This window comes from Hyla sarda, chromosome 2, assembly GCF_029499605.1.
Source record: "Hyla sarda isolate aHylSar1 chromosome 2, aHylSar1.hap1, whole genome shotgun sequence".
Taxonomy (NCBI): domain Eukaryota; kingdom Metazoa; phylum Chordata; class Amphibia; order Anura; family Hylidae; genus Hyla; species Hyla sarda.
In genome coordinates, this window is record NC_079190.1 from 510,150,000 (window position 1) to 510,172,839 (window position 22,840).

At 42.4% G+C, this 22,840-nt stretch overlaps 1 protein-coding gene across 2 annotated transcripts in view; it reads left to right on the forward strand.

The window, feature by feature from the left end:
* Positions 1–5,210: 5,210 nt before the first annotated feature.
* Positions 5,211–22,840, forward strand: part of LSAMP (limbic system associated membrane protein) — an 838,713-nt gene continuing 821,083 nt past the window's right edge. Inside the window, exon 1 of one of the 2 annotated variants that reach the window (XM_056559912.1) lies at positions 5,211–5,900. In XM_056559912.1, coding sequence (XP_056415887.1) covers positions 5,746–5,900 — 155 coding nt within the window. In that variant the 5' untranslated portion in view covers positions 5,211–5,745. The remainder of the gene's footprint in view (positions 5,901–22,840) is intronic. The other variant, XM_056559913.1, reaches the window with a different exon arrangement.

Below are 22,840 nucleotides of genomic sequence, written 5' to 3' on the forward strand. Positions count from 1 at the left end.
TTTTTCATCAAAAACCTGATCAGGAACTGTATTGCAAAAACGTGGTGTGAATGCCGCCTTATATTGTTACGCTCGGATATCGCTCTCTTTTATGGTTTCGCCTGTTTTCACGCATTCTTGGACCGGGCAACTGTTACTTTTATCTGTCTAAACCGAGGATCGGGGGGGGGGGGGGGGGGGGCGGCACAAAAGAAGCTGTTACCGTGGAAACTTAAAGAGCAGACATCTTTTCATCCAGGGTAACAGAAGAGGAGGGTTAAGGATTGTTCAATTGTCACTGGGTTCATCCATTTGTCAGGGCAGAGGTCAGGGGTCAGGTTGCTTGACCCCGACATAAGTGTCGTCTGTCCCCCCCTCCACCCCCCATGAATATTTGTCTACTACATTGGTATCACATGGTCACACGAGTGTTAGTGATGAGCAGCAGGGGCCATATTCGAATTCGTGATATTTTGTGCGAAATTCGCCTATTCGCTGTGTTCGTTCACTTTTTTTCCCGTTCTAAAATTTGCATAAAAATTTGCATGTGAAAAAACACAAAAAAACTAACTTCCCTCATTACGAATATATAGCACTATATTCTAAATATTCGCAAAATTGCGCTAAAAATTCGCATTACGAATATTCGTGCTCAACACTAATGACTGTATCATTCACATATTGAATAACAAATAACTTTCTGCTCATCCTACATTACATAATATCTTCTACTCCAGTCACCTCCAGAGCTGCATTCAAAATTCTGCTGCTACTAAAAATAAGTGAAAAATTTATCAACAGACACATTAGTAAAGCCCGGCTGCAATGCATTGTGGGATGTTTTGGGGATAGGAAAGATGATTGTGCAGGGCCTCATCCATAAACTACAGTTCCCAGAGTGCAACACTGTAGAGAAAGCTCTGTACAGACACTAACCCAGCAGGTGAGGTGTAAAGCCTACAGCTCTGGAGGTGACTGGAGGATAAAACTTGTGTAACCCCCTGGGATTACTGTTGTGCTATTGCCCTGCAATTACATGAAGTGTCCAGTAGATGGCGGATTAATATTTGTCTACTACATAGGTATCACATGGTCACACGAGTGTTAGTGATGAGCAGCAGGGGCCATATTCGAATTCGTGATATTTTGCGAATATATTGATGAATATCGGTCCTATGTTCGTTAAATTCGCCTATTCGCTGTGTTCGTTCCCTTTTTTTCCCATGCGAAAATTCGCATGGAAAATTTGCATGTGAGAAAAACACAAAAAACTAAACTTCCCTCATTACGAATATATAGCACTATATTCTAAATATTGGCAAAATTGCGCAAAAAATTTGCATTGCGAATATTCGTGCTCAACACTAATGACTGTATCATTCACATATTGAATAACAAATAACTTTCTGCTCATCCTACATTACATAATGTCTTCTACTCCAGTCACCTCCAGAGCTGCTACTAAAAATAAGCGAAAAATTTATCAACAGACACATTAGTAAAGCCCGGCTGCAATGCATTATGGGATGTTTTGGGGATAGGAAAGATGATTCTGCAGGGCCTCATCCATAGACTACAGTTCCCAGAGTGCAACACTGTAGAGCAGTGGTCCTCAAACTGCGGACCTCCAGATGTTGCAAAACTACAACTCCCAGCATGCCCGGACAGCCAACGGCTGTCCGGGCATGCTGGGAGTTGTAGTTTTGCAACATCTGGAGGTCCACAGGTTGAAGACCACTGCTGTAGAGCAAGCTCTGTACAGACACTAACCCAGCAGGTGAGGTGTAAAGCCTACAGCTCTGGAGGTGACTGGAGGATAAAACTTGTGTAACCCCCTGGGATTACTGTTGTGATATTGTCTTGCAATTACATGAAGTGTCCAGTAGATGGCAAATTGCACAAGCAAATTAACTGAGCAGTGACTTGACCTGATGAAGGAGGAGTCTGGACATGTGCTTGTGGCCATCTTGGATTCTTGAAGTTCAGGATAGGAAACAGCCCAAATTCATACCCTGGATGCCCTGTTGGATGGAGCTTTTCGATAGTGGAGGCTCAGGATTGGCCGGCCAAGCGCAAGGAGAAGAACCGACAAAAATACCCTTATTAGAGAAAGGTGACTAACACCAAAACTCAAGGTGCCCAAATGGCACTATTACATCTGTATAACCCTAATAAAACATAACTTTCATTAAATAGATTAGAACGGACGTTTACGCCCTACCTTCAGTTGGTAGGTCTGACCACAGTGCTCTCTGCTGACACCTCTGTCCATTTTAGGAACTGTCCCAAGCAGCATATGTTTGCTATGGGGATTTGCTCCTATTCTGGACAGTTCCCAAAATGGACAGAGGTGTCAGCAGAGAGCACTGTGGCCAGACAGAAAGGAAATTCCTTTGGAACATATAGCAGCTGATAAGTACTGGAAGGATTAAGATTTTTAAATAGAAGTAATTTACAAATCGGTTTAACTTTCTGTCACCAGTTGATTTAAAAATAAAAATAAATTAAATGTTTTCCAGTGGAGTACCCCTTTAAGTGAGAAAGCCATCGCAGTCCACAGACAGTATAGCACCGTGTTTCCCAAACAGTGTGTCTCCAGCTGTTGCAAAACTACAACTCCCAGCATGCCTGGACAGCTAAAGGAAAACACTGGTATAGCAGGGCTGAGTTTGTCATCTGGCACAATGCTACTTAAAACATTATTTTTTTTGTTTGTTTTTGTTTTTTTACTTAGGACTGCATGTGAACCCTACTTACTGCACGCACCTTGGTACATTATTTGTTTTTACATAGGACTGCAGGTAAACCTATCGCATCATCTCCTTGAACCTTGAATGCACCGACCTCAGCTCTGCTACTCCTGCGCAGCGCCGCCGACCGTAAACAACACCCTGGGAATAAAGCGCGAGGCAAAAGTGTCTCTGACGTTGCGACACCCATTGGAAAAACCAGTGTTTTCTGATGACCTGGTGTAAAGGGGGGGTTGTGAGAGAAAACTTAAAGGCTGTCCGGGCATGCTGGGAGTTGTAGTTTTGCAACAGCTGAAGATGCACTGTTTGGGAAACACTGGTATAGTAGAGCTGGGTTTGTCATCTGACACAATGCTCCTTAAAGGTACAGTCCCACGTAGCGTATACACAGCATATTGTCTACAGTGGATTTTGCTACCCATGGATCTCAACTGGTAGGAGAATACACAGTACACCCAGAACAATACGCTGCATATATGCGACGTAGAACCGTAACCTTAAAGGGGTACTCCGGTGGAAAACTCTTTTTTATTTATTTATTTATTTATTTTTTAAATCAACTGGTGCCAGAAAGTTAAACCGATTTGTAAATTACTTCTATCAAAAAATCTTAATCCTTCCTGTACTTATTAGCTGCTGAATACTACTGAGGAAATGATTTTCTTTTTGGAACACAGAGCTCTCTGCTGACATCTCTGTCCATTTTAGGAACTGTCCACGAACAGCCTATGTTTGCTATGGGGATTTTCTCCTACTCGGGACAGTTCTTAAAATGGACAGAGGTGTCAGCAGAGAGCACTGTGCTCGTGATGTCAGCAGAGAGCTCTGTGTTCCAAAAAGAAAAGAATGTCCTCAGTAGTATTCAGCAGCTAATAAGTACTGGAAGGATTAAGATTTTTTTAATAGAAGTAATTTACAAATCTGTTTAACTTTCTGGCACCAGTTGAATTTAAAAAAAAAAAAAGTTTTCCACCGGAGTACCCCTTTAAGTATTTTTCTTTTACTTACTGCACGATCTTAACGCAGAGAGTTATCACAGACAGTGCAGCAGAGCTGTGTTTGTCACCTGGCACAATGCTCCTTGATACATTATTTGTTTTACCGTAGGGCTGCATAAAGGGTAAGTTCACACGTACAGGATCCTGCGCAGATTTGATGTGCAGATTAGAAGCTGTGCTCAGTCATTTGGTTTACATTAAAATCTGCAGCATCAAATCTGCATACGTGTGAACCTACCACATCATCCTAGTACAAGGAGTTATCACCATGCACCGACCTCGGCTCTACTACACCTGCGCAGCGCCGCCGACCGTAAACAACACCCTGGGGGGGAAAAAACGTGCGAGGCACAAGTGTATACGACGTTGCGATCCCATTGGAAAAACCAATGTGTCTCCAGCTGTTGCAAAACTACAACTCCCAGCATGCCCGGACAGCCTTTGGCTGTCCGGGCATGCTGGGAGTTGTAGTTTTTACAACAGCTGGAGGCACACAGTTTGGAAAACACTGGTATAGCAGGGCAGGGTTTGTAATCCGGCCCTATGCTCTTATTTGCTTTTACATAGGACTGCAGGTAAACCCTACTGCATCATCCCGGTTGAAGAAATTATCACAATGCACCGAACTCCTACGGTTGCGATCCCATTGGAAATACCAATGTGTCTCCAGCTGTTGCAAAACTACAACTCCCAGCATGCCCGGACAGCCTTTGGCTGTCCGGGCATGCTGGGAGTTGTAGTTTTTACAACAGCTGAAGGCACACTGTTTGGAAAACACTGGTATAGCAGAGCTGGGTTTGTAATCCGGCCCAATGCTCCTATTTGCTTTTACATAGGACTGCAGGTAAACTCTACTGCATCATCCCGGTTGAAGGAGTTATCACAAAGCACCGAACTCCTACGTTGCGATCCCATTGTAAAAACCAATGTGTCTCCAGCTGTTGCAAAACTACAACTCCCAGCATGTCCGGACAGCCTTTGGCTGTACGGGCATGCTGGAAGTTGTAATTTTTACAACAGCTGAAGACACACTGTTTGGAAAACGCTGGTATAGCAGAGCTGGGTTTGTAATCCGGCCCAATGCTCCTATTTGCTTTTACATAGGACTGCAGGTAAACCCTACTGCATCATCCCGGTTGAAGGAGCTATCACCATGCACCGAACTCGGCTCTACTACGCCTGCACAGTGCCGCCAACCGTAAGCAACACCCTGGGAAAAAAACGTGCGAGGCACAAGTGTCTCCGACGTTGCAATTCCCAGTGGGAAAACCAGTGTTTTCCGATTAACTGGTGACGGGGGGACGGGGGGGTTTATGGGGGGGGGGTTTATTGTGAGCGAAAACCCGGATGGAGTGTTCTTCCCCGTACAATCCAGGCAGGTTTCTGCTCTTGGTATTGAGATCCGCCTCCACCCCCCTCCCTTCCCTTCGCTCTCCATCCATCTCTCTGCGAGCTTGGGAAAGTGGGTTAGTGAAGGAACCTTGTGTACACAATCTCAGTCCTAGCAGCAGCAGCAGCACATCCCTCCGCTCTGCTCCTGCTACTTGTAACTCTGGGATTGTTGTGGCTGGAAGAATTCCTCCTTTTTTTTTTTTGGGATCGTCCTTTTTTACGAAAGAATTACAAAAACAAAAAATAATAATTCCCCAAAATAATAATTCTCAAAACTGCAGAATCCGACCTCCTCCTCCCTACAATCTCTCTTCTTCTTCTTCTAACACTTTGAGAGAGGGGGGAAACTGCCAGAAGATCTTGGTCTCCTCCTCTGACCCTTTGGAATTGATCAACCTTTAACCGTGGGATTAAAAGAAACTGAATTATTAATTTTTTGGAGGAAAACATATTTTTTCAGGGTTTATTATCATTTTTTTCATCCGTCTTTTGTTTTTTGGAGCAAGTTCTTTCTGGAGATTTTGGAAGTGTTTCTATAAAATTTGTTGTTGTTGTTGCTTTTTTTCTTTTTTTGGGGGATTTTTCGTTTTTTTTCGCCTTTGTGATTGTGAAGTGGTGGTGCGACCATGGTTTGGAGGTTACAAGCTGACAGGAAACAGTTGCCTCTCCTGCTTCTAAGACTCCTTTGCCTTCTCCCTACAGGACTGCCTGTCCGCAGCGTGGATTTTAGCCGAAGCACGGATAACATCACCGTCCGGCAAGGGGATACAGCTGTACTCAGGTAGGGGGCGCTCTGCCCTGTTTCTTCTTCTTCTTCTTCTAATGTTGACATGTTTCACGCTACTTGATTCCTACAAGGAGCTGGATGGAGGTGCCGACCACTAAGGTCTCCAGGCGTCTTCTACCTCCTTATGGCTGGGTTCACACCACGTTTTTGCAATACAGTTTCCTCATCAGGTTTCTGATGAAAAACGGATTCCTCAAAACCGGACTAAACTGTCTCAAAACGGGTGTACAAATTTTAACCCGTATACGGTTTTAAAAAAAAACATGATGTCCGGTCGCATCCTTTTTTAAGAAAAAAATTAAATAAAACCTGTATACATTTTTAACTTTTCACTCTATTATAAATAAAGTTTTTATGGTTTGATTGAAATTTCAAGAAAAAAAAACTGTATGGGGAAAACCGGATGGAACCGTACGTACATACGGTTCTGTACGGTTCCCATTGACTCCCATGTACAGTTTTAATATGTTTTTTTTTTCACCCGGACCAAAAACTGGGTTTGGGTACGGGGAAAAAAACAAAAAATAAATAAAAAACAAACGTACAGGATGCAAAACGGACACAACCGGATTCATTTTTTTGGGCGTACGGTTTTCAATGGAGAGTCAATGCATACGGTTTTTAATATGGTTCCGTACGGTTTTCTAATTGAAAATGTATGGGTAACATGGGAACTGTATTGCAAAAACGTGGTGTGAACCCAGCTTAACCCTTAGAGTTCCTCATATGATCTCCTATGGTTATGGTCTCCTAAGGGATCATGGGAAAACCAGCACTGGTGCCAAGGATACGACTACACGGAAGTTAATCTGTCCATTTATGACTGTAATGTGACCATAGTCCTGTCTACAGTATGGTTAGGTGTCCATCTATAACAGTGTTTCCCAACCAGCGTGCCTCCAGCTGTTGCAAGACTACAACTCCCAGCATGCCTGGACAGCCGAAGGCTGTCCAGGCATGCTAGGAGTTGTAGTTTTGCAACAGCTGGAGGCACGCTGGTTGGGAAACACTGATCTATACCCAAGGCTCAGGTCCTGCAGGAACGCATGGGAATGGAGTTCCTGCACTTTTTCCACAGCAGAAACACTGTTCCCATTAGCAGGAACAGTCATTAAGTGGAAATCTTGGGTGAGTTTCCATACTCTTTTTCCCAGGACTTGACCCCTGCGTATATTAGCCATGTATCATGATCATTCATAAAGTCTATATATTCCAACCTATGGTTCTTCTATGGCTCTTTCTTCTTCTAATGGTGACATGTTTCACGCTACTTGATTCTTACAAGGAGCTGGATGGAGGTGCCCACCACTAAGGTCTCCAGGTGTCTTCTGCCTCCTTTAAAACCCATTGACGTCCCTTAGAGTTCCTCATATGATCTCTCCTGGTTACAAGGGATCATGGTAAAACCAGTACTGGTGCCAAGGATACGACTACACGGAAGTTCATCCATCCATTTATGACTGTAATGTGACCATAGTCCTGTATACTGTATGGTTAGGTGTCCATCTATACCAGTGTTTCCCAACCAGGGTGCCTCCAGCTGTTGCAAGACTACAACTCCCATGCTAGTTGTAATTTTGCAACATCTAAAGGCACCCTGGTTGGGAAACACTGATCTATACCCAGGGCTCACGTCCTGCGGGAACGCATGGCAATGGAGTTCCTGCACTTTTTCCACAGCAGTAACACTGTTCCCATTAGCAGTACCAGTCCTTAAGTGGAAATCTGGGGTGAGTTTCCATACTCTTTTTCTCAGGACTTGACCCCTGTACATAACTGCGTATATTAGCCTAATATAAAGTCTATGTATTCCAACCAAACGTATGGTTCTTCTATGGCTCTTTCTTCTTCTAATGGTGACACGTTTCATGCTACTTGATTCTTACAAGGAGCTGGATGGAGGTGCCAACCACTAAGGTCTCCTGGCGTCTTCTGCCTCCTTTAGAACCCATCGAAGTCCCTTAGAGTTCCTCATATGATCTCTCCTGGTTATAAGGTTTGTGCAATGGTTGTACCATCCCCAGACGCCTCACATCCCCCTATGCCTTCTATCCGTATTTTGCAACGTCTACCTTGCCTTTAATGCTTCTCCATCGACTCATCTAATCATGTGAGGATGATCGAAGGTTCCTCACGTGTTCGTTGCCAGCTACATCCATCCCTCCGTACTGTAGCCACATTGCAGCCATCCTGGTGGCAAAGAGGGGGTTAAGCCCCGAAGAGTGCAGGACTTGTTTTGGTGGCTCCTAGGCTATGGTGGGTCCATGTCTGTTGAGGGGTAGGCATGGATTGGGTTGGTAGATCATGTCTTACGTAAGAGGAGCTGGCACGGTAGCGCTATGCGTTGTGTTCCTGGGAGCGTGTCGTTCTACCACGTAGGGATTTGCTGACACCTCGTAGCTCTCGCGTACGTGTTTAGGAGCCTATAGACTTGGCTGCGGTATCCTTGAAGAAAGATCCTACTAGTAGAGAAGGGTCCGTGCCATGAGGTCTGCAGAGCCCTACGTGAAGAACATACAAGCCTGCCCCATCGACTTCACTAGAGCTCGCTGCATGTCATCGCCGGCTGCAGTAACACTGAAATACACAGCGGACAGTGCGAGGGAGCACTGCAGCATTCTGCCTTTGTTAACCCTTTAGTTGCCTGCACAATGCATTAAGCTTCTTCTCCTTCTCAGGTCAGGTCCTTGGAGGTTGCGAAGTGCGTCATGTTAAGACTGAAAGGATAAATCACATGCTAAGGCCCCGTTCACACTACAGGTATCATCCTGTAAAAAAAAAAAAAAAGTCCTGGCAAAAAGTCCTGAAAACGGGCGTCAAAAAGTCCCATTTATGCCAACGGGATTTTTTAAACATCCTTTTGCATCGGGCACATTGTTATATATATTTTTTTTTTTAACTAATGTCCGTTATTTTCACCAGCACAAAAGACGGTGCATGCACTAATCGTTGGTCCGGCAAAAAAAAAAAAAATGGCGAGAAACGTTAAAATTTTACATTGAAATCTATGGGAACCGGATGTTCAAAATTTTAAAAAAATAAATAAATAAAAAATAAAAAACATCCGTTATCATCAGTTATTGTCAGGTTTTTTAAGATCCGTTTTTTGTACTGAGCATGCTCAGTACGGCTTTATAAAAAAAAGGGTTAAAAACCTGATTTAAAAAAAACGGATGTAACTGGTAATAACGGATGCTAACGGATGAACAATATCAGGTTTTTTAAGAAAAAAATAAAAATAACATTATAAATAACGGATGATGGTCATCAGTTATCATCCGTTATTACCGGTTATTGCATCCGTTATTTTTTTTGTTTTGTTTTTTTGTTTTTTTTTCATCCGTTATTGTAAAATAACGACAGTAAAAAAACAGGATGATACCTGTGGTGTAAAAGGGGCCTATGTTAACCCATGAGGTGCTGCAAACAGGTCCTGTTAATGGTCCTGTATTGTGGGAGATGTGTAAGCCCCTTTAAGGACCATGTTGGTGACGCTGATGCCTTAAGTACTTTATCAACTTGTGCCACATAGCGCAGTGTTTCCCAACCAGGGTGCCTCCAGCTGTGGCCAAACTCCAACTCCTAACATGCCCGGACAGCCTAAGGCTGTCCGGGCATGCTGGGAGTTGTAGTTTGGCCACAGCTGGAGGCACCCTGGTTGGGAAACACTGCCGTAGCAGATCATTAACACATTGAGCCGCGCTCCAGCCTTGTGTGTGCACTGAACCGCAGCTGTGGTGACTTCACTGCAACTTGATGAGCAAGCGTGAACGCAGAGGTGGCGGCCTCGGGGCTGGTGTTGATGGTCGTGCCGGCGGTGGTGTCAATGGTGGTGCCAGTGCTGGTGTTGGTGGTGGAGTCGTTGTTGTTGGGATTGATACATCTTATAGTCAATATATTGAATATTATCCAAACTCCTTTTCGTCAGCCAACTTAAAACGTATGGTTAGGTGTTTCCCAACGAGGGTGCCTCCAGCTGTGGCAAGACTACAACTCCCAGCATGCCTGGACAGCCGAAGGCTGGGAGTTGTAGTTTTGCAACATCTGGAGGCACTCTGGTTGGAAAACACTATCTATACCCAGGGCTCAAGTCCTTCAGTAACGCATGGGAATGGAGTTCCTGCACTTTTTCCACAGCAGAAACACTGTTCCCATTAGGAGGTGTCATGCAGGACCAGTTCTTAAAGGGGTACTCCGGTGGAAAACTTTTTTTTTTTTCTAAATCAACTGGTGCCAAAAAGTTAAACAGATTTGTAAATCACTTCTATTAAAAAAAATCTTAATCCTTCCAGTACTTTTTAAGGGCTGTATACTAAAGAGAAATCCAAAAAGAAATGCATTTCCTGTGATGTCCTGACCACAGTGCTCTCTGCTGACCTCTGCTGTCCATTTTAGGAACTGGAGAAAATCCCCATAGCAAACATATGCTTCTCTGGACAATTCCTAAAATGGACAGCAGAGGTCAGCAGAGAGCACTGTGGTCAGGACATCACAGGAAATGCATTTCTTTTTGGATTTCTCTTTAGTATACAGCCCCTAAAAAGTAGTGGAAGGATAAAGATGTTTTTATAGAAGTAATTTACAAATCTGTTTAACTTTCTGGCACCAGTTGATTTAAAAATAAAAATAAAAGTTTTCCACGGGAGTACCCCTTTAAATGTGTACTCCACTGAAAAACCTTATTATTATTTTTTAATCAACTGGTGCGAGAAAGTTATACAGATTTGTAAATTACTTCTATTAAAAATTGTAACCCTTCCAGTACTTATCAGCTGCTGTAGGTTCCAGAGGAAATTGTTTTCTTTTTGAATTTCCTTTCTGTCTGACCAGAGTGCTCTCTGCTGACACCTCTGTCCATATCAGGAACTGTCCAGAGTAGGAGCAAATCCCCATAGCAAACCTATGCTGCTCTGGACAGTTACTGATATGGACAGAGGTGTCAGCAGAGAGCACTGTGGTCAGACAGAAAAAAAATAATTCAAAAAGGAAGGGACTTCCTGTGGAGCATATAGCAGCTGATAATTACTGGAAGGATTAAGATTTTTTAATAGAAATAATTTACAAATCTTTTTCACTTTCTGGCATCAGTTGATTTAAAAAAAAAAAAAATAATAATAATAATTTCCAGGGGAGTTCCCCTTTAAGTGGAAATCTTGGGTGAGTTACATAGTTACATAGTTACATAGTTAGTACGGTCGAAAAAAGACATATGTCCATCAAGTTCAACCAGGGAATTAAGGGGTAGGGGTGTGGCGCGATATTGGGGAAGGGATGAGATTTTATATTTCTTCATAAGCATTAATCTTATTTTGTTCCAGGAATGTATCTAATCCTGTTTTAAAGCTGTTAATTGTTCCTGCTGTGACCAGTTCCTGAGGTAGACCGTTCCATAAATTCACAGTCCTCACGGTAAAGAAGGCGTGTCGCCCCTTGAGACTAAACTTTTTTTTCTCCAGACGGAGGGAGTACTCTTTTTCCCAGGACTTGACCCCTGTACATAACTGCATATATTAGCCATGTATCATGATCATTCATGAAGTCTATGTATCCCAACCAAACACTTCATATCCAATCCTATGGCTCTGCTGTAATATACTGGATATGGCAGTCTTCCCCAACCAGTGTGCCTCCAGATGTTGCAAAACTACAACTTCTAGCATGCTGGGAGTGGTAGTTTTGCAACATCTGGAGGCACCCTGGTTGGAAAACACTGATCTATACCCAGGGCTCATTTCCTGCAGGAACGCATGGAAATGGAGTTCCTGCACTTTTTCCACAGCAGGAACACTGTTCCCATTTGCAGGAGTCCTAATGGACCAGTCCTTAAAGGGGTACTCCACTGATTATCATTTTTTTCTTATCAACTGGTGCCAGAAAGTTATACAGATTTGTAAATGACAAATCTTTTATTACAAATCTTAACCCTTCCAGTACTTATCAGCTGCTGTAGGTTCCAGAGGAAATTCTTTTCTTTTTGAATTTCCTTTCCGTCTGACCACAGTGCTCTCTGCTGACACCTTTGTCCATATCAGGAACTGTCCAGAGTAGGAGCAAATCCCCATAGCAAACCTATTCTGCTCTGGATAATTCCTAGAATGGACAGAGATGTCAGCAGAGAGCACTGTGGACAATACAAAAAAGAAAAAAATAATAATAATGAATTTCCTCTGTAGCATACAGCTGCTAATAAGTACTGGAAGGATAAATATTTTTCAATAGAAGTCATTTACAAATGTGTTTAACTTTCTGGCATCAGTTGATTTAAAAAAAAAAAAATGTTTTCCACCGGAGTTCCCCTTTAAGTGGAAATCTTGGGTGAGTTCCCATACTCTTTTTCCCAGGACTTGACTCCTTTCTATCACTCTGTACATAGCTGTAATATAATGGATATGGCAGTCTTTCCAAACCAGTGTGCCTCCAGCTGTTTAAAAACTACAACTCCCAGCATGCCTGGACAGCCGAAGGCTGTCCGGGCATGCTGGGAGTTGTAGTTTTGCAACAGCTGGAGGCACACTGGTTGGAAAAGACTGGGATATGGTATACTATGTTGTGTACTGGGTGGGTATTACGGTACAGTATTCTGATAACAGATGTTCAAATATTTTTTTGCAAAGCTGCAGGGTTCCCCTTAAAGGGGTACTCTGTTGGAAAACTTTTTTTTTTTCTTTTTTTTAAATGAACTGGTACCAGAAAGTTAAACAGATTTGTAAATGTCTTCTATTTAAAAAAATCTCAATTCTTTCAGTACTTATTAGCAGCTGTATATTACAGAGGAAATTCTTTTCTTTTTGAATTTCTTTTTTGTCTTGTCCCCAGTGCTCTCTGCTGACACCTCTGTCCGTGTCAGGAACTGTCCAGAGCAGCATAGGTTTGCTATGGGGATTTTTTCCCTGCTCTTGACAGTTCCTGATACGGGCATCAGGTGTCAGCAGAGAGCACTGTGGACAAGACAAAAAGAGAAATTCAAAAAGAAAATAATTTCCTCTGTAGCATACAGCTGCTAATAAGTACTGGAAGGGTAAATCTTTTTTTTTTTATAGAAGTCATTTACAAATCTGTTTAACTTTGGCACCAGTTGATTTACAACAACAACAAAAAATTCAACTGGAGCATCCCTTTAACATCTTCAGATGAATGTCGGGTTATAGGGTCACTGCAATAGACAATAGACCTGAAATCAGGAGCCATCAAATTAAATTTTTATGGACTACACAAGGACTGTGACAGTGTTCCTGAAACAGTGGCTCCCAGTATGAGAGTTAAAGCTGTAGAGCCACTGGTTGGAGACAACCGGACTATGATTATGGATCAGTAGAGATCCCTCCTCTGGTGTCCCGCCAATATAGTTATGAGTTTTTAGTTTTTTTTACCCAGTGGTCCTGAAGTACTTCCATAGTTCTGTATAGCCTTGTCTAAAAAAGTGCAACACTGCCAGGACTCCTGGTCATTGGAGCATAAGCACTGTGGTACTTTGTGGCTCAAGAGCATTGTGGACTATGGGCAATGTGGACCAAGAGAATTGGGTGCCATGCTCATTGTGGACCAAGGGCATTGGGGGCCATGTTCATTGTAAACAAAGGGCATTGGGGGCCATGATCATTGTAAACAAAGGGCATTGGGGGCCATGTTCAATGTAAACAAAGGGCATTGGGGGCCATGTTTATTGTGAAGCAAGGGAATTGGGTGCAATGTTCATTGTGGACCAAAGGCATTGGGGGCCATGTTCATTGTAAACCAAGGGCATTGGGGGCCATGTTCATCGTGGACCAAGGGCATTGGGGGCCATGTTTATTGTGAACCAAGGGCATTGGGGGCCATGTTCATTGTAAACAAAGGGCATTGGGGGCTATATTCATTGTAAACAAAGGGCATTGGGGGCCATGTTCATTGTAAACAAAGGGCATAGGGTGCAATGTTCATTGTGGACCAAGGGCATTGGGGGCCATGTTCATTGTAAACAAAGGGCATTGGGTGCAATGTTTATTGTAAACAAAGGGCATTGGGGGCCATGTTCATTGTAAACAAAGGGCATAGGGTGCAATGTTCATCGTGGACCAAGGTTATTGGGGGCCATGTTCATTGTAAACAAAGGGCATTTGGTGCAATTTTCTTTGTGGACCAAGGGCTTTGGGGGCCATGTTCATTGTAAACAAAGGGCATTGGGGGCCATGTTTATTGTGAACCAAGGGAATTGGGTGTAATGTTCATTGTGAACCAAGGGCATTGGGGGCCATGTTCATTGTTAACCAGGGGATTTGGGATCCATGTTCAGTTTGGACCAAGGGCATTGGGTCCCAGTTTGATTGTTGACCAAGGGCATTAGGGTCTATGGCCATTGCTATCCTCGAATAGGAGGCAGAGGCTCAATACTTATAAGAAAGTAAAATACCACCAGCTCCACACAACCACTTTTAATAATTTCGGAACAGTTGTTAGTGTTGTGGCCCCATCAATAGGTCCATAAAATCAATCCATATCCAACGCTAATATATAAAAATATCTTCTTTATTAAATCTTCATAAAATCCAACCGTGCAAAAACAAACTTGGCTCGAAACTTCCTGACAGGTTTCGAAGAGTGAAGCCCTTAATCATGGGCTATGTTTATTTCATGGCTCAATAGTTGCAGTTCTCTTCAGTATAAGAAGGATTGATGGGTTACCAAGCTCCGGATATATGGTGTAACCGTGTGTATTAACATGGAAAGCTTCATGGTGATTGTTGATTTGAGGCCCGATAAAATATATCTTTGGTTATAGACTTTAGGAAAACGGCCCTGGAATAAGATGCTTCGCAGATGTCGGAATCAGTTTTACTCTTAACTTGAGTTGTATTCAGTAAATTCAAGCTCCACCATGATAACAGCGGGGACCACCCCCCAAACACCTACTTTTTGGGAAAGGTTATGGATGAACTCCTCCCCTTTTATGCCCAATTCCTGGAATTGTCCCATTCAAATCAGGACTGCACAGTATTTGGTATCTGAAGATATCATCCTGAATTCTATACTAGGCAATACAAGTGATGCCTTAAAGGGGTACTCCGCCCCTAGACATCTTATCCTATCCAAAGGATAGGGGATAAGAAGTCTGATAGCGGGGGTCCCACCGCTGGGGATCCCGTGATCTTCCTGCTGCACCCACCGTTCGCTTGGAGCATCAGGTGTAGCACGGCCGTGCCCCGCTTGTGACGTCACGGCCATGCCCCCTCAATGCAAGTCTATGGGAGGGGGCGTGATGGCCATCACGCCCCCCACCCATAGACTTGCATTGAGGGGGCATGGCCGTGACATCACGAGCGGGGTGCTGCAGCCAAGATCAGAGGGGTCCCCAGTGGTGGGACACCCGCAATCAGACATCTTATCTCCTACCCTTTGGATAGGGGATAAGATGTCTAGGGGCAGAGTACCCCTTTAAAGGGGTACTCCGGTGCACCAGCGTTCTGAACATTTTTGTCAGAACGCTCAGAGCCTGAGGCTGTGATCGTGATGTAACGGCCCCTTGTGACATCGAGCCACACCCCCTCCATTCATGTCTCAGGGAGGGGCGTGTCAGCTGACGATATCACGAGGGGCCGTGGCCGTGACTTCACGAACACTGCAGCAGAAATCCAGCATTTGTTTAGAACATCGGGTGCTGCGGTAGATACCGGGGGGGGGGGGGGGGGGGGGGGGTTAGCAGCGGGACGCTCACGATCAGACTTCTTATCCCCTATCTTTTTCATCGGGGATAAGATGTCAAGTAGTAATGAGTGGCAGGGGCCATATTCATATTTGCGATATTTCCCGAATATATGGATGAATATTCGTCCTATGTTCGCGAAATTCACATATTCGCTATGTCCGTCTTTTTTTTTTCCCATGCGAAAATTCGTAATGAAATTTGCATTGTTCACATGCGCAATTATATCTTTTACCTAAAAGAAGGGAGGGATCAGTGTCCAGTCTGGAAGTGCCAATATTCGCATAAATATTTGCAAAAAAAATAAAGAATATTCGTCATAAAGAATGTATATCACTATATTCTAAATATTCGCGAAATTGCGAAGTGCCGATATTTGCTGTAAAAATTTGCATTTCGAATATTCTAATGTCAATCAGCGGAGTACCCCTTTAAAGTTTCTGATCTCCAGGAATCTCGATTTCCTCAACTTTCAAAGAGAATCCTGGAAGATCAAACCCCATAAAGGCTTTGAGCCTCCTCGGAGTGGACGTCCCCGATTCACTTACAAGTCTACGCCAAGGTAGTCTCCATTATGAAACAAACTTTAATCTCACGGATGACTTCAAAGGATGAAAGTGAATATTCTTAAGGTTCAGTGTTCATCTCTGGTCTAAAGAAGAAGAAAAAAAGGAATTTTTGGAACATTTTAAGTGTCAAAAAGAAAATATTGAAGGAATAAATCTACAGGTTAATCCAAAAAGTTCCAAAAATTTAAAGTAGAAGGATAGGAGGTAAAAACTGGAACTTCTTACAGCGCTGGATCCACTGGCCATAACATGTAAAAGTATATAACTGTAAACTGTTTTATCAAAGCACAAATCTACACGTTTCAGGCCCGGATTGGGAGGTGCATCATACCTACATAAAGGTATGATGCACCTTGTCCTGAAGAAGGGCACAATCCGGGCCTGAAACGCGTAGATTTGTGCTTTAATTAACAGTTTACAGTAATAAAATTATTTTTGTAAACTTCTATATATAATTTTAATCCAAGCCGCAAAGGTATAGATGGGACTCCTTTCAAAGATAGGAGTCCCTGCTCAAGGGCCCGAAAGAAAGCAACAATGTAGTATGCATCGACCACAGCTCCTGACCCAGTGAATGTGCACCCTTCACCCAATGTACTGTACATACATTGCAGGGCAATAGGGTGACTATATGGTGCAGTAAAGGTTATTATTAGAGAATAATGTAGAGGTTATTGTGTATGCATTGTGCTTACCTGTTTTACCTGTTGTGGCAGGAATGGGGTTTTCAGCCATACATATTGCAATTCCACCACTGAAATGCTTTTGTAATGCAGCCCACATTTCCCATGAATCTTCTGGCTTTGCAGAGAGAGGGTGTGGAGTCTCATCACTACACCTGGGCATTTAATCAGACTGCTTGTGCTGAAGGTCACCCAGGTGAACTGATTTTTGGGCTAGGATCAGTTCATATTATGTGCAGTTTTGATTCATTACGATGAGGAAAAAGTGATTTGGCCTATAATCAACATTAAGATGCTTTAGGAAGATTTGAAGTCTTTTAAACTATGTTCACACACTTTTACAGCATTTTCGCAATTTTTACAACAAATTTCCAAAATTTAGGTAAAAATTAAACATTGGCACAAAAGCACGGAAAAAAAATCTTGTATGTGAACACAGCCTCACGGGAGGTGTATACAGAACTGGATGAGCATTGTATATCCTGATTCTATAGAGATAGCAGCAGCAGTATACAGATAGAGCTGGAGGAGAGGTGTATAACTACTATACATCCTGGTAATATAGAGATAGCAGCAGTATACAGACAGCTGGAGGGGAGGTGTGTAACTACTATATATATCCTGATCCTATAGAGATAACAGCAGCAGTATACAGATAGAGCTGGAGGGGAGGTGTGTAACTACTATATATCCTGATCCTATAGAGATAGCAGCAGCAGTATACAGACAGAGCTGAAGGGGAAATGTATAGCTACTATATATCCTGATCCTATAGAGATAGTAGCAGCAGTATACAGGTAGAGCTTGGAAGGGTGGTGTACAACTACTATATATCCTGAAGCAATAGAGATAGAAGCAGTATACCGATGGAGCTGGAGGGGAGGTGTATAACTACTATATATCTCATCCCATAGTGATAGCAGCAGCAGTATACAGATGGAGCTGGGAAGGGAGGTGTATAACTACTATATATCCTGATCCAATAGAGACAGCAGCAGCAGTATACAGATAGAGCTGGAGGGTAGGTGTATTATTACTATATATCCTCATCGCATAGAGATAGCAGCAGTATATAGATGGAGCTGGGAGGGAAGTGTATAACTACTACATATCCTGATTCCATAAATATAGCAGCAGCAGTATACAGATAGAGCTGGAGGGGAGGTGTATAACTACTATATATCCTGATTCCATAAATATAGCAGCAGCAGTATACAGATAGAGGTGGAGGAGAGGTGTATAACTACTATATATACTGATTCCATAGAGATAGTAGAAATATAAAGATAAAGCTGAAGGGGAATCCTTCTTTAATCATCTCATAACCAAGAGATCCTAGTGCTAACTGTTTTGTTTTAAAGACATCTCCAAATTGGGTTGCCTTCTGCTGGATTTTGGAGCCCAATATTGTGACTGTTTATAGAATATTCCACTACTCTAGTGGGCTAGTGCGTTCCCTGAGTTCCCCAATGGGTACAAGTTTGGACATTAAAGGGGTACTCCCCTGGAAAAACTTTTTTCTTTAAATCAACTGGTGCCAGAAAGTTAAACAGATTTGTAAATTACTTCTATTAAAAAATCTTAATCCTTCCAGTACTTTTTAGGGGCTGTATACTAAAGAGAAATCCAAAAAAGAAATGCATTTCTTCTGATATCATGACCACAATGCTCTCTGCTGACCTCTGCTGTCCATTTTAGGAACTGTCCAGAAAAGCATATGTTTGCCATGGAGATTTTCTCCAGTTCCTAAAATGGACAGCAGAGGTCAGCAGAGAGCACTGTGGTCAGGACATCACAGGAAATGCATTTCTTTTTCGGATTTCTCTTTAGTATACAGCCCCTAAAAAGTACTGGAAGGATTCCGATTTTTTAATAGAAGGGATTTACAAATCTGTTTAACTTTCTGGCACCAGTTGATTTAAAAATAAAAATAAAAAATAAAGTTTTCCACGGTAGTACCCATTTAACCCTAGAGTTCTGGAGACTGGAATAAATAGACGGAGCGATAGAGGAGCGAAGACGTAGAGTCTTCGCTCCTCTATCGCTCCGTCTATTTATTCCAGTCTCCAGAACTCTTCTCCCCGTCGTCCTATTACTAAAGTTTTTCTTGCAGCCTCTGAATGAAAGATTTATTTTGTGTCTTAGGACATAATAACAAATTCAGCGGCAGAAAAAAAAAAAAATATATAATAATAATAATAAAAAAATAAAAATGAAAATAAAGGAGAAAACAAAAAAAAAAAAACCCTCCGGTGTTTATTTTTAGTTGTATTTATTTTTATTTATTTTTTCTATTTCCCCCCCACCGAAAATGCATTATCACCCGGTAATATAACCTCCCGCGCCGCCGTCTCAATTTATGGATAATTTAGCACTTTCATGAAAAAGAAATGATAGATCAATACCCGCTGTATATTTAATACGCGGCCGATATACTGTGAGCGCGTTCCGCCATTCGGGAGCTGAAGCGTGAAGCCGGTAAATGAATTGGATTCGAATCTTCTCTGGGACGTGGGAATTCTTTACCCGTAGAGACAAATAAGTCGAAATATAGAAGAACGGACGATGTCATGGCAACTATTTTTTCATCACCCCAAAAATAAATAAAAAAATAAACAAAAAAACGTAAGCTTCCATAAAGCTTTACACAGCGCTATTGTATCCGGAACGTGTCGTTAGAAGTCGTTAGTCTTCAGGTAGACTTAAAAAAAAAGAAAGTTGCATAACTCTATAGACACAATAAATACATATTTGCACTGACGCCGAGGCTGTTAACGTGACGGAGAGCGCGCCGACGGCGTTGCGATTTGTAGCCTCTTATCTTTAGTAATAGACGGTTATGTCTGGGAGGGAACATCACAGAGTCTACGAGTCTAAAGTGATGGATTTATAATGGATTCTTCATCAAACGTTACATCTCGACGCTGACCGTAACCGCGGATTCCGGAACGTAGATAAATCACAGCTAATCCTGGGATGGGAGACCCATCATGGCTTTATGGTTAAAGGGGTACTCCGCTGTTCCAAACGCTGTTCCAAACGCTGGAGCCCGTGACATAACCCCGCCCCCTCATGATGTCACGCCCCGCCCCTCAATGCAAGTCTTTGGGAGGGGGCGTGGCAGCCGCCACGCCCCCTCCCATAGACTTGCATTGAGGGTGCGGGTCGTGACGTCATGAGGGGGCGGGGCTATGGTGTCCTGGCACCGGCTCCAAGCGCTGAGCAGCAGAGTAAAGGGGTACTCCAATTTATTTATTTTTTTGTTTATCAACTGGTGCCAGAAAGTTAAACCGATTTGTAAATTACTTTACTTAACTATTAAAAAAATCTTAATCCTTTCAGTACTTATTAGCTGCTGAATACTACATAGGAAATTCTTTTCTTTTTGGAACACAGAGCTCTCTGCTGACATCACAAGCACAGTGCTCTCCGCTGACATCTCTGTCCATTTTAGGAACTGTCCAGAGCAGGAGAAAATCCCCATAGAAAACATATGCTGCTCTGGACAGTTCCTAAAATGGACAGAGGTGTCTCTGTGTTCCAAAAAGAAAAGAATTTCCTCTGTAGTATTCAGCAGCTAATAAGTACTGGAAGGATTAAGATGTTTTTTAATAGAAATAACTTACAAATCTGTTTAACTTTCTGGCACCAGTTGATTACAAAAAATAAAAATAAAAAAGTTTACCACCTGAGTAGCCCTTTAAGGCAAAATCTTCATGTATAATGCCCATGACTCTATAGGGATAAAGATTTTTTTCAACTTTTTGGATTCTCCAATTGAGCGGAAGGTGGGGTTGGAGGTTGACCTATTGTTTAAGTACGACTGATTATTTGGGAATCCCCATTATCTACCAACCTGGAGCAAAAATAATGTTCATCTAGGGGTGTACGGGAACAGCTGTGGGAATCCCAAGAAGTATTTAGACTTAGTTGCAGAATACAACCAGGAGATGCTTTGGAAGCACTCACCGAGAACGTAGAATAACTCTTTGTTTATTTAATGGCTAGCGTAACATCACAAATGTTGGATAAAAAGTTGGATGCCACAAACGAGGTTTAAGTCGTTTCACGCCCCTTCCGGCACGTCGTCAGACCTTGGTTGGATAAAGCTCCAGAAGGGGTGTGAAACGGCTGTAACCTCGTTTGTGGCATCCATGTTTTTATACCTCTAATGAGGTTACAGCTGCTTTATGCCCCTTCCGGATCTTGGTCTGATGAAGTGCAGGAAGGGGCGTGCAACATCTATAACCTCGTTTGTGTAGTCTAATTTTTTTTATCACGCTTTCTAGGTTACAGCCGTTTCATGCCCCTTCCGGCGCTTCGTCAGAGCATGGTCTGACGAGGCGCCGGAAGTGGCATGAAATGGCTGTAACCTCGCTTGTGGCATCCAAGTTTTTATAACACCAACGAGGTTACAGCCGTTTCGCACCCCTTTCTGCGCTTCGTCAGACCAAGGTCTGACGAAGCGCTGAAAGGGGCGCAAAACGTCTGTAACCTTATTTGTGGCATCCAAGATTTTATCTAGCATTTGTGATGTTTTGCTAACCATTAAATAAAGAAAGAGGTTTTCTACATTCTAAGTGAGTGCCTCCGAAGCATCTTTTGGTTGTATTCTGCTATGTTTGCTACTGCTAGATAGATAGATAGATAGATAGATAGATAGATAGATAGATAGATAGATATGAGATAGATAGAAATGAGGTAGAAATATATTAGATAGATAGATATGAGATAGATAGACATGAGATAGATAGAAATATATGAGATAGATATGAGATAGATATGAGATAGATTGATATGAGATAGATAGATATGAGATAGATAGATATGAGGTAGAAATATATTAGATAGATAGATATGAGATAGATAGACATGAGATAGATAGATAGAAATATATGAGATAGATATGAGATAGATTGATATGAGATAGATAGATAGATATGAGATAGATAGATAAATAAATATATGAGAGATGAATAGACAGATAGATAGATAGATATGAGATAGATAGATATATAGATATGAGATAGATAGATATGAGATAGATAGATATGAGACAGATATGAGAGATAGATAGATAGATATGAGATAGATAGATAGATAGCAACAGGAGAATACAGCAGCACACTGCTAGCACAAAGATATAGATGCAACATGAGTATATAGATAAAACATGAGTTTATAGATAGAACATGAAAAGCTATACAGCTGTAATGCAATAAATGAAAATATGAAACTATGAAATTATGAGGTACTTAGCTTGAAAATTTGGCGGCCAAATAGCGTGGACCATCCCACCACGGTAAGGTGACCTCATTCTGGGACGGACCCTACACTATGTATATGCCTCTGTGTGAACAGTACAACAGACATTGCAAGGTCTGAAACATCCAAGGCACCTTATATACACCTAATAGAGGTGGGTGGGGTGCAGGAGCCAACATGGAGGTAGCCACTCCCCCATATGTGTAATACAACCAAAGAATAAGTTGGCCAGCACTATTGATTCCAAACTATTGTATAGACCTGGCTTACAGGTGCAGGCTGCTGGGCTAAATATATGTACGGGGGAGTGGCTACCTCCATGTTGGCTGTTGCACCCCACCCACCTCTATCAGGTGTATATAAGGTGCCTTGGATGGTTCAGACCTTGCAATGCCTGTTGTACTGTTCACACAGAGGCATATACACAGTGTAGGGTCCGTCCCAGAATGAGGTCACCTTACCGTGGTGGGACGGTCCAAGCTATTTGGCCGCCAAATTGCAAGCTAAGTACCTCATAATTTCATAGTTTCATATTTTTGTTTATTGCATTACAGCTGTATAGCTTTTCATGTTCTATCTATAAACTCATGTTTTATCTATATACTCATGTTTTATCTATATCTTTGTGCTAGCAGTGTGCTGCTGTATTCTCCTGTTGCTGTATATTTAGCCCAGCAGCCTGCACCTGTAAGCCAGGTCTTTACAATAGTTTGGAATCAATAGTGCTGGCCAACTTAT